Here is a 12,389-nt window from a genome sequence, read left to right as displayed (position 1 = left end):
TCTAGTTCACTGTTAATTGAATCGTAGTCGGCTTTGTTATAATCTTTTGTTTGCTTCTGAAGAATACATTTGCGATGGATAAGAAACAAAAAAATTAAAGTGTGCAACGAGGTGGCCACTCAGCCCAAGTAGTAGTGAAAGGTTGTTCGTGACAAGACCGTAGGTAAGCAAATATCAAGTATGTTGTTACTGTGATTAGTGATTCTAGTTGGGTGACTAATGAGCTGTGTAAAGTTGAAGTCTCAACACATATTGATGAAACATTTTGGTTCTTTGTCATTTGCTGTCAACTTATTCCAGTCGATAGAGGGGTAGTTAAAATCGCCGAAAGGTTTAAGCGTTGCATTTAGGAAACTTCAAGGATGTGTTACTGAGGCACTCTCGTAATAAAGGCACAAAGACATCATTACCTGGTGGTCTGTAATAGAGGCCGATGATTGTTCGAATAGGGAGTGAATAAATGTGTAACCAAACTATTTCTAAGCCCGATGCCATAATCACAAGTGACGACGTCAGGCGGTTGTTCACAGGTGTCACTTACGAGTGCTCAGCAACAACGACGTCTAACAAATATCTAGTGTTGCCAGACTCCAGCGTCGTCGATCTTTAGTTTATATACCTTACAAGTTTAAACAGTTTGCCGAAATCAACCTATGTTCCGTGTCACCATTTTAGTCGCCTTACCTTTTCCGCTCTCGGCCACACGAGCTTTATGGTTCGTCCGGAGAGGTTTATTTCTGACCTTTAATTCCGGTCCGCGTAGACCTGCTGAAAAGACACACAAAAAAAAAAACAGCCTGCTCTGCACGTAATCGCATGATCCGCAATGCGAGCGTGCAGCGAGTTTTTGTATGCACTCCTAATGCTATCCTCGTGGCCACGGAACCACAGGTTAGTGCTATACCTCGTTTTACACTGAGTCCGACCCACCGTGGTCCGACCCCAGCCATCGCATGCCACACGATACACACAATCAAGCGGCGGCAAAAGTGCATCGTCATGGCGCTCGTCCTTTTTGTACGCTTTGCTATCACCTACTAAACCAATCGCGCACAGTGAATTCTGCGCCGTGATCCTGCGCCTTTTTTTTTTATTTCTGCGCGTGAATGTGTTTTTCTTTTTTGCGTCAGATTGAACTTTAATGCGAAACGGAGTGTAAAAAGCGCAAATTCTTAATTGGCTTTGCTATATCTTTTTCTTTCTTTCTTTTTTTTTTTTTTACTATGTTGTTTGGTCGGTTAAAGTCCGGTTCACACATGCGTCTAAGCACCGAGATAACAACTCAAAGTCGGAGCTACACCGGTGCCACTGTCAGCGGTGACACGGCGCTGAGTTGGCTTTGTTGTGTACGCGTGTGAACAGGCCTCAAATCTTGGGTAGACATCTGCATTGAATTGAGCTGCGCCGCGCGTTGTTGCGCTTCCCCACGACAGATTGCACGGCTATTCGGTCGCCTTGGTAGCGCGTAGTATCACCTCGTCGTAAGCGTTCGTAACGTAGTCGTTTGTAACTCAAAACGCAGATGTTTGAACCATCAATTTTGAGTTTGCGGTTCGTCCTTTTTTTTTAACCGATTTCGCTCAATTGATTAGTTTGTCCGGACGCTTTGTTGTTGATAATGTGTGTTGTTGTTTTTTTCGTTTTTATGGGCAGCAAACGCTTCAAAATTTAGTTACAAGGATTTTAACAACTAAAAAAAAAAAAAACAAAAAAAAAAACGACTACGCGGCATTTTTCTGTTACTTATAAAGTTGTACGCTGAGTTAGTCCTACACGGCTATTTCTAACTGCTGTGAAATTTCAAGTTTTGTTGTGTGTTATTTTACGTCTTGCGTGAATTGCAGCCTCGCTAAATGTGTGCTATAGATAGCCCGCTGCAACTCACGAAAGTAGAACGAGGGAAAGGAACGCCGCGGAGGACGAAACGGACGAAACGCTGGAAAGAGGAGGATGTTTCCCCCTCTTTCCTCCAGCGTTCCGTCTACTTCTTCCTCCCCAGTCTTTGCTTCCCTCGCCCTACCTTCTTAAACTGTAACTTAACTATAGCTTGGGTAAGAAAGCAGATTTGTATTGAAAAGTAACAATGTTTCCTATTTTATATATATATTTGAAAAATTGAGATTTTGGGTTCGTTTACCCGATATTCTGGGAAGGATGCTTTGCCACATACAGAGTTGTATTAAGGGGAAGCGCCAGATTGAGGCGCCCTCATTTGAACGTATTTTACGCCTCTTGTTCAAGCTTGTTTTCCCCTTTCGCTACACCATTTTTTTACGCAACATTATTATTTACATAGTGTATCTGCGTAAAAAAGACATAGAAGTCGAGGTTTGTCGCACCATACGGTTCTCACGTTGTAGTTTGGCGCATCGCGCGGTTAAAGTGCACATTGTAGAGTGCAAGAACTCATAAGGATAAGTGGCGAACGTTTTCAGACCTCAATGTTACTTGTGTCTAATCTTTAAAGATTTCCGCGGGTAAAATAGCGTTTTACAAGGAGCCTTTTTTTTTTTTTTTTTTTTTTTTTTTTTTTTACATAAAGACGACACCAAGTGGCTAAAGCTCTAACCACGGTTGGTGGATAGAATGTGAGCTGCGATGCCCTTCCTTGCCTTTTCTGCGGCTGATCCGAGTCGCTGAAGAGACAGGAGAGGTTGTGCAACCATTCTTCCGGACGCCAACCGAAGTTAGAGTTTTCGCCGCTGCGAGAGGAAGGCCTGCGCATGCGCAAAACACTTCCTGAAGAAGGTTCATTGATCGTAGACTATATACAATATTTGTCTCCGCGTAATCGTGACTTTGCGGCACCCACCTACTCATCGAGAATTCATTTTATTATTGTTTTATTTGGTATTTTTCCAAAACCAAATCACGGACTGTTTGATTATCGCTGTGGTATATTTGTTAGTTTGACATTAAAACTTTAAAAGATACTCTTTTATCCCAGGAGAAAAGCTCCGGTGCCTCTGAGTCCACTTGCCCACCAGAGCAATCAGATTCCAAGCATCAAGGTCACTTGTGGTAAGCAACGCTTTAAGGCAGACCATCTGACATGTGGCGCTTTTTAGACAAGCTATATAAAACACTTCACTATTAAATTTAAGACGACAATTGTTCTGTTTTTTTTTTTAAACAATATTATTTAAAAAAAAATAGAAAAATAAGAGAGAAAAAACATTGAGTTCGTGTTTTGTCAAGACTCGGCTAAAACGTTTGAGCGTCTGCTCTGATAATGTGTTAAAACTATCACACGCAGTCGACAGCGGTATCTTTTTTTTTTTTTTTTTTTTTGTTATTCTATTTAGTCGGTGAAACATCGCGTGTAGAACATTATATAAAACAAGTTAAAACTTAAAAAAAAAAAAGCCGAGGTCGGGTCGGGTTCGGGTTGGCCCTCAAACTTCCGGTCCGGTCAGATCTCTTGCTTTAATATATTTTACTTTTTTATTATTTATTTCATTATTTCAGATACCTTCAGCGCCAGTGGCGTTATAGTGGGGGCAGAAAACAACAACATTATAGTAAAACGTATTGGGCAAATGGAAACAGAACAATGACTACGTGCAAATATGTGCATACCCCCCCCCCCCCCCCCCTCAAAAAAAGAAAAAAAGGACATGCAAATATGTGCGTAATCCCCTCCCCCCCCTCCCCAGGGGGAAAAAAAACTTTCATATTTATTGTTTAACATTTGCACACACACACACACACAAAAAAAAAACGTTTTTGTATTGCGAATTTGCGATCTACGTATAGATCAAACAGTCGTATGAAGAATTTCATTTTATGAGAAACGCTGCCCACGCTCAAGTTCAATATCCGTATTCCTGGCACGGGCGGCCGCGTCTTTTCAAAACGTCGCCTTATTCTTTCTTTGCATTTTTTTTTTTTTTTTTACGACGACATTAAGAGTGCACACACGAGCGGTTGGTTCGCGGTGCAGGAATTTGGCCGCTGGTCAACTTTCCCAGAGTGATTTATACTACGCCTCGGCACACAGCGGACGCTCGCTAAATATGTGCTATCTTGGGTAAGAATGCAGTTCTGCTTTTAAAAGTAACAATGTTTCCTTCTTTTTTTTATATATATATATATCTATCAAAAATTCAAATTTTGCGTTCGTGTACCAGATGTCCTGGGAAGGATGCTTTGCCACACACAGATTCGTATTAAGGGGAAGCGCCAGATCGAGGCGCTTTCATTTCAAAATTTTTCTAACTATCGAAGACGGGCCTTTTGGCTTGTAGACGTCGTAAGCATAAGACAATTCAACCGATACGTAAGAATCGCAGAGACGTTCTAATTAGACGAAAATATTTTCGTAACACTTTGAGTTTCCAGACGGCAGACGCCTACGTGCGCGGCGCTCTTTATAAGATAATTTAGCGCGTGGCATATGCACATTTGAGAGTTGCTCATAGACTGAAGCGATACTACGGCTAATCTGGCTGATAAACCTGGCGATCTTCCAGAGCTTAACCAGACTCTCGAGCTCCTCTCCCTCAGTGCGCACAGGTGATCGAGCTCCTCCTCGCCTATCTCTCTGGTCACATCGCCTCCCCGTTAACCAATCACAGTCGAGCACCTCACTCCTAACGATGATAATCAGTGTCGAGCATCGCGGCCACGCTTTTAACCAGCATTCACTTTTAAGTGGGCTTCACGAAATGTCAAGTACTTAACCGAAGAACTTTTTTGGCTAACACGTTTGACGGGGTGTCAAGTTGCTATCTCCCGAATGCAGACCGGATTCCCCGCAAGGCTTTCCCGCCCCCCCCCCCCCCCCCCAACCCTCCACACACACAGACTGAAAAAGCCACGCTTTTATCCAGGCTTCATTCACGAAATGCTGAACACCTACACAAAGAGTTCTTCGCGTTAATAAACTTTCTCTTCCACTGAAGTGTGCATGTTAGAGTACTCCGAAGACATAAGTAATAAGAATTTGGTTTCGTGGAAGAGGTGCGAGTGTAGACCGCGAAAACCTAGATGTCCCGCATAAGTTCTAATGGTATTTCCTCTAAATTGCCCAAGCACCAAAGAACATCCTGCGAATTCAGTTACGCGCGCCGCACGGACTCACGTCTGCAGCAGTAACTGTCCTAAACCAATCACCGGAAACAAATGGGACTTCACACGTGCGCTCTTCAACGCCTTACTTTGATCATTTACTTCGAATCCTTTATACTGTGACTAGGCGAGCGCGTACAACCTGCGCATCTACGCTCCCGGCATTCTCTTTGGTGCTTGGATAATTTGGGAAAGGTTCATTGTACCGATGCAACGATGTATAACGACGACGGGTCGGCTTCGCGGGGCGCCCTACCTTGCGCACGTGCGTCGGAGCTACATCCAAATGGCTGTCGACTTGCAGAGACTCAGTCGCAGCGCTCCAGAAAGTCAAAGCAGACGGCCTGGGCGGCCACGTGGCTGGCCAGTGCGAAGGAATGGTTGGCAGAGCTGCAGGAAGACTTCTCCGAGTGCTGCCACGTCGAAGTGACGGACTTGCCGCCCAAAGACGACGACGAACCCTTCTCGCTCAAGTAGTACGTGTGAAAATGCCATGTCTCTCATCGCTCCGAACGGGGTTGCCTGATTACAGACAACCTTTCCGACGTATATCACTTTATTCTCACGACGTCATCGTGCATAATTTCAAATATCTTGGGGCACGGAGGGAATCGTAATAAAATAGACAGAATGAAGTCGCAATCATTCCTGTTTATTTTGTGTATCTTTCGTCCACAGTCTCCGAATTAAATGTCACCATCTCCAATTTGAACCATCTCACATGCATGGTGTTCCAAACGTCGACGTGCTCTCTTACGCACGCTGAGCGTCTGAAATGACATAGGCGGTACTGCTGCGTAGTTCTTAACAGACTAAGACAACGCGATTCTATTTTTTTCTGGCTCTTTACCTGCTCTGCCAATAAAGGGATACGCTGGCGTTTATACAATTAGAGGCCCTGTGGTATATCTGAGTCGTAGGAGCAAAAACTAATCATCATGTAAGTGATAGCGTCATGCCACGACGCTGTCTCCAATTATTTTTGTACAGGTCAGTGACCAATACAAAAAAAAAAAAATAATTTAGTTGACGACGGTAGCCGCGACTGATATCACTGGATCCTGGGAAAGTAGCGCTATTGCCCCCCCTCCCCCCCCCCCCCCCCCCCCCTCTCCCGACCAGGTTAGCAGGACACCAACTGCAGACCGACCAAAGTCCAGCAAAGCGATTGGCAGAACGATATCTGTTGTTATGGAAATCGTCATTTCGGTCCTTTCGAAGCTTCGAAAGGATCATTCGTGCCAAGATCGATGATGGGGTGTCATTGTACTGAAAGCGTTCCTCGTCGATGTAAGCGTTTTTGGCGTTGTATATGCAATCTACTGATCAATCCGGCTCGTGTCCACAGATATCTTACAATGATGTTGTCCTTCGTGCGTTATCCACGACAGGAACGTTATTTTTTAATGCTGCCAAGCACCAAAGCCGCATGTGGAGACGATGTGACGTGCGCATGTTGTGCCGGTGTGTGGATAACAAAATCTGGGTGCGCAAAACATTTCTCCGTGATTTTGGTTCATTTCATGGACCAAAATGGTGAGCTTACGACCTTGGCTCTAGTTTTCAGGGATCCAGTGAGATTCGAAGACGTCACTTTTTTGTCTAACTCATTTTAAACGTTGCTTTGTAATAATAATAAAAATATATATGAGTGTGAAACAATGTTTTGCAGCAGCTGCGTACCGTTGAGATTGTACTAACCAAAGTTTCCATACTTTTTATACAGCACCAAGGACACCCTCTTCAGATTCGGTAAGCCTTCAGAAATTAGATATCTCATAAAATAAACCTCAAAAACAAGCAAACAAACAAAAAGAAAACGCACAAAGCGTTTTTTTAGAGATTTATAAAAATAATTTTTTTAATTCAACAGCGTGCGTCGACAGCTCCCTTAGAGGCGTCCAACACGAGTGCACCAAGCTCATACACTGGAAGTCACCGCTTCAAACATTGCTCTTCATCGGGGTGAGTACAACATCCAGCAGAAATTAACAACGCGGCCTGACACAGGCACTCTGTCTGTACACTGCACCTCGATGCACTCGAGACAACCAATCAGTGGCCTACCTTTGATAATATTGACCAATGAAACTTTGTGACCTTTGGAGCATGATACCAATCTTTCTTCTCATTGGTCACACTGTTAAAGGAGGACAATTGATTTGTTCTGAGCGAGTGCATCGTGGTGCAGTATGCATGTGGGAATTTCAGAAAGCGCACATAGGTGAGTGACAATGGCACGTGCCTCCTCACCAAGGTTCATCAAATAGTAATGAAACTTCTGTGAAACTTAGATAGCAAGAAATTGTAGCTGGTGGTCTTACTCATTGCGAATGCAGAGTTTGAGAGGTCGAAGGGGTTAATAAGCGGAGGTAGCGAAGAACGTCCACGCTATCTACGTAAGAATTTGTGTTAGACAAAACCCAAAGAACTGCACTAAATTGTTTTGTTTTCACCATTTAACATTTTTGGGAAGTAAGGTTGACTAACACGGTTATAGTCTTATTTCTGAACGAATTCTAGAATTGAAAGAAACAGATGAATGGGGCATTTACTCCCAGTTTTAAAACTTCTGAATCCAAGTATTTTGTTTAGCTCCATTAGTCTTATTAGTACAAATTACTTTTTTTTCAGTTGAATTTGAATAAAACATTTAAAATAGTGGGTTCGTATTTAGAATCTGTTCGTTCATTTTCAGCATTTTATTTCAATTATGAATTTATATTAGGCATCGTTCTAGCAAAATTTCCGACAGCCTGAACACCAGTTTGTTGTAGATATAAAACTGCACATTGCTGACATTTTCCGTCCGCTCATTCGAACAGGCTTTTCTGCACGGACTGTGGGGCGACTATCTGCTCACACTTCTCCTCTTTGCCATCGCACTGGGACTCATCAGAAACTACGTAAACAAAATGTAGGTACCACAATAATCGCTATGGTGTCGCGCTCGAGTTCGAGAGGAGCCAACCAAATGTTTACAGGCACTTTTCCTTGTATTTTCAGGGGTTTTCTTGGACCTAAAGAAGACATGTTTACGGTAAGAAATCGGAATGGTGATTCTGCGCGACAAAGCCACAAGCAAAAATGAGATTTTTAGTATATCGAGCGCTGTGGATTTTGGGCCTATCGGGCGTGTGCTCGATCCGTGCTTCGAAGTGACGGCACGAACTCCCGCTAGCAACGCCATTCTCTAGCGTACGATCTACTCGAAGTCTCTATTGAGAACGCAGGCCGCTTGCATGAGCTAACACTCTGCCCTGATGTATCTTTCAGACTGACCACAAGAAGCTTGGCATTGGAATGGGAATCGACAAGGTACCGGCCATCATGTCACTCAACATGAAAATCGCGGTAAGGGTCACTTATGTAGAAACATTACAACTATCAGGAAATCAATTTGTCTGCGCGAGATTTGGCTGTGATATTAAGAGGAAATTCAATCATTCGTCGTTTCATTTCAACAGAAAAGCTTCCACATGATGTCCGACGTCTTTGACAAGGGAATGAGGTAAAGGCTTTCTCTTTTCATTTTTTTTTTTTGTTATTTAAACAAAATAATTAAGTAGATCACTTCACGTGGCCTAGTATGTCTGAAAGCGTTCCAGGAGCACAGAATGGAGCCCAAACGCAAAACAAAGCCCCCCTGTCGGGCGCGCGCGCGGACTGTCGATGTTGTTGCACGTCTCGAAATGACATTTTGTATGTGATGCAGAGGCAATCGCGAGATACTAGAGAGTGCAGCTGTGTGTGTCTACATTGCAGTCTGTGGACCTGGAGGAGACCGTCAGTAACAATGAAGGTTCTGGGATTCCTGCTTTGCGTCGTGGTGTACTCCTTGTTGAGACCAACTTCGGAAGTGATCAAAGTTCTCGGTAAGGGCTAAAGACAGTTTGAAGACCTCCTAAAGTTCCTAAACTCACCTCATTCAAATTTTCATGCTTACATATACCTTGTACCACCATGCATGTGGTCAGGCAGTTTTTTTTTTTTTTTTTTTTTTTTTTTAACACAACTACACGGCCTATGAAACCCGATCAACGAGTAGACTTGGACGGTAACAAAGTATACTCGAAACATTTCGGATGCGTTGAAAAGGGCTTGTAGCACTGAAGGTTCGGGACACAGCTCGCGCACGCAATTTATCAACCACCCCAAGTGTGCAAACAGAGGCGAGAAATAATCCTGGCATGCGACATATGACGGCACTGCCTGATACCTCTAGCAGTAAAGTTTGGTCAGTTTGGTGCTGGCCTGCAAATGGAGGAGCTGCCTGGTCGATGATGCCAGAGGCTCTTAACGTGGAACTTTGTTTGTTTATGTATCAATTCCGTGGTTTGTGATTGCTACCGCTATCTCCGTCACGTTCTATATACTACAACTCGCAAACTTGTACAGAGATGAGCTTGGAGAGATGCGCGAGCGTTTGTACCAACATAAACATTCTGCTGAGTTCGACTCACCCGTTTCCGCCTTCGTACACGGGGGCATGCCCTTTCCCGTTCTCTGGAGTACAACCAACTAACCGATTGTCCTGCGCTCCTCGTCTCGCAGGGACGTTGACCACCGTGAAGGTATTTTTCCTGGACTACGTGTTCGCGCGCTTCCCCAAGGTGCGCGCCAAGTACGACCTCGCCTGGATCCTGTGGAACGAGCTGCCCACGGGACCCGAGATCGAGAGGCAGGCTCGCCAGAGCAAGAAGAAGGAGAAGCTGTCCAAGAAGAAGTCCGACGTGAGTGACTGCACCTGGTCGTGCGCTCACTCGGAAACGTAAGCGAATGCAGTTAGTTGATAGAAGAACAGCCGAACAGCGTCAAAGCACACCGTCGTGGTCTTCGTCACTGTTCCTTTAGGTCTTCTATCATCGCCAAACCAATCATGTACCTTGAAGGACGGGTGACTTGCACTTTTAGTATGCGTATTCGTATTTGTTCGCAGCTCTTATCACCCGGACGAAAAGTGACGGATTACTGGGATTTATTTGGGCGCATGCGCGGCGTTTCATATTCTGCAGACCTATGCTCAGAACGCATTCCAAAGCCAAGTAGGCAAAAATGGCAGCACGTAAAAGGCGAATGTTAAAATGATCTACAATGCCTTCCCACCCCCAAGAAAAAAAGTTTACAACCTTTTTTTTTTATTGAAAAAAAAAAAAAGTTACGTTTTGCCAAACGCTCATTCTCCATCCAAATGTGGCGGTGGTGGTCCCAACCATATGCCAGTGTTTCAAAACTAATCGTTATCTCATTCAAAAGCTGTAAGTAATTTTTTGAAATTTTCAATGGGAAAATGGGACCCGTTTTCGGTAACAGATGGCGGCATTTAGCTCTATATATTCGAGAACTCCGTCGGCCGCCATAGATCTTTGTGATCAGCCCGTTCTTATCGCCCGCATCGCATGCTCTGCGGAAAAGTAGAGGCGCAGGCATTCTTTAGTGTACTAGTACCTAGCTGGACGTACTATGCGTGGTATCTCTTTAACTTACAGCTGATAGCAGGTTAAGAAGAGCAAGACAAGTTCTCCCACAAAGCGTCTGCTCGCCATAATTGGTGGTTTCCACCTCTCCACTCGCTTCGTTTCCAGCGTTCGCTCTGCTGAAGTGGAAAGAGTGGAGGGCTTTGTCGGAGGAGCTGCTTTTCTTCATCTGCAACAGACAACACAGTATAATCATTTTTGGCGGCCACGGTTAACACATCGGTCTGCCATCCGTGTCCCCGCAGGCTGGCCAAGCACCGGTGATCACCATCAACAACAACGTCTGCGAAAGCCGGTCGGGGTCTCCCGTGTCCTTCAGGGAGGAAGAGGCACACTTGCTCAACGGAATTTTTGGCATCTCGAGCTCGGAAACCTGCGTCCCCGGTAAGCTGAAAAGCCATTCGCATTCCGTTTTTAGCAGGAGACGGACAGGCGACATTGTAGCTTTTGCGAAAGATGGTGCTGATTCACCCTTACTAATATGTTATGTATAGTTTATTAGTCGATGCATGGTTCACTCGTTTCGCGTATCCTGGTCTCGTCTTCATCATTTTTGACACTTTTACACAAAAATGTCAAGACATGCATTCTAAGAGGAAGCATTGCTTGTGGCATAAGGTAAAACTTAGATAACTGAAAGAGAGAGCCTGCCATAATAGCTGTTCGTCTAGAGTAACGCACCAACTAGCGACTCTTTTTACTTTTTTCCCCCTTGTCCCGAAACCTGTATATCCTGATCTTTCCTTCGTCTGTCTTCAGGTTGGGAACAAGGCAGGAAGTGCACCCTGATCAAGAAAGAACGGTCGCTAACGTCAGCCTTCCGTAACGGACGCCTCTACCTGACAAACAAGTGAGTCGCACTTGCTCCCCCATTTAGCTACAGTATGCGCCAAGGTTAGTGCAAACGTGGAACTAACACCTGCTTGCCGGCCTGATTGATGGCGCACGTATGTGCATTAGTAGCACACTTAGTCCTGGGAACATCCTCGGTATGTCCTATGAACGTCCACAAGGCATCCCCAGAACTTTATGGACATTATAGAGTTTTTGGGAACCGCTTTTGCAGATCCAATACGGTATACGATGAGCCCTCCGGTACGAACTGCGCATGCGCGAGTCTTCTGCAGTAGCGCATGCGCAGTTCGTACCGGAGGGTCCATCGTATACCGTATCGGATGTGCAGAAGACGGTTCCCTAAAACTGCCTATTAACAAAACTAAGTACGCCACCAGGGTACGCTGCGTGCAACGATTTAACCAAACTTGGATATAGACCGGCGCATGTGTGAGGCCGCCATAATTTTAGTTCACAGTAGGCAGGTGGCATTACGGCGGCGGTGGCGTAGCCTAGAGCCGTATGATACGTAAAGAGTTTGGCCATTCGTTGGGAAGTATAGGAGACAAATGAGGAGGCGCCATTGGCCGAAGGCGGGCTGGGCGTGTTCCATGGCGTCTTCACAAATTCGAGTGTGGCCAACCAGTTGCCGGAAATAATACCCTGGCGGTGGTCGCGTGAAACAAACCTAATAAGTGCGTCGGAGTAACTCTTGGTGACTGAAAATATGGTGCACGTGATGTTTCAATCACGGTCATCCAAAATCATGGTGGAAGAATGCGACTAGCGGAACGATCGACATAATCTGTACGCCAGGCGCCGAGGGCCGGGAAACTGCTGTCCGAGCAGTCACTCCCTGTCCGAGCAAAACAGAGTTCGAGTGGCACATTCGTTTCTTACATCTTTCTGCATGATCATGATCGATACATCACATGCACCCTATTTTTAACCATGAAGGGTTACTACACTTAACTCTTACGCGCTTATTAAAACGATTAAAACTGTTTT

At 44.8% G+C, this 12,389-nt stretch overlaps 1 protein-coding gene across 3 annotated transcripts in view; it reads left to right on the top strand.

Moving 5' to 3' along the window:
- LOC8026588 (GRAM domain-containing protein 4) overlaps positions 1–12,389 on the top strand; it is an 83,401-nt gene that overhangs the window by 68,136 nt on the left and 2,876 nt on the right. For all 3 annotated transcript variants that reach the window (XM_040498463.2, XM_029972341.4, XM_029972342.4), the window contains exons 5-16: positions 2,948–3,021; positions 5,375–5,546; positions 6,797–6,822; positions 6,944–7,035; positions 7,896–7,987; positions 8,077–8,110; positions 8,347–8,424; positions 8,538–8,581; positions 8,836–8,945; positions 9,625–9,803; positions 10,793–10,931; positions 11,307–11,397. In XM_040498463.2, coding sequence (XP_040354397.2) covers positions 2,948–3,021; positions 5,375–5,546; positions 6,797–6,822; positions 6,944–7,035; positions 7,896–7,987; positions 8,077–8,110; positions 8,347–8,424; positions 8,538–8,581; positions 8,836–8,945; positions 9,625–9,803; positions 10,793–10,931; positions 11,307–11,397 — 1,131 coding nt within the window. The remainder of the gene's footprint in view (positions 1–2,947; positions 3,022–5,374; positions 5,547–6,796; positions 6,823–6,943; positions 7,036–7,895; positions 7,988–8,076; positions 8,111–8,346; positions 8,425–8,537; positions 8,582–8,835; positions 8,946–9,624; positions 9,804–10,792; positions 10,932–11,306; positions 11,398–12,389) is intronic.

Source organism: Ixodes scapularis, unplaced genomic scaffold, assembly GCF_016920785.2.
Source record: "Ixodes scapularis isolate PalLabHiFi unplaced genomic scaffold, ASM1692078v2 PGA_scaffold2__306_contigs__length_199485367, whole genome shotgun sequence".
NCBI classification, from domain to species: domain Eukaryota; kingdom Metazoa; phylum Arthropoda; class Arachnida; order Ixodida; family Ixodidae; genus Ixodes; species Ixodes scapularis.
Note: the sequence above shows the minus strand (reverse complement) of the source record. Positions and strands in the feature narration are given on the sequence as shown.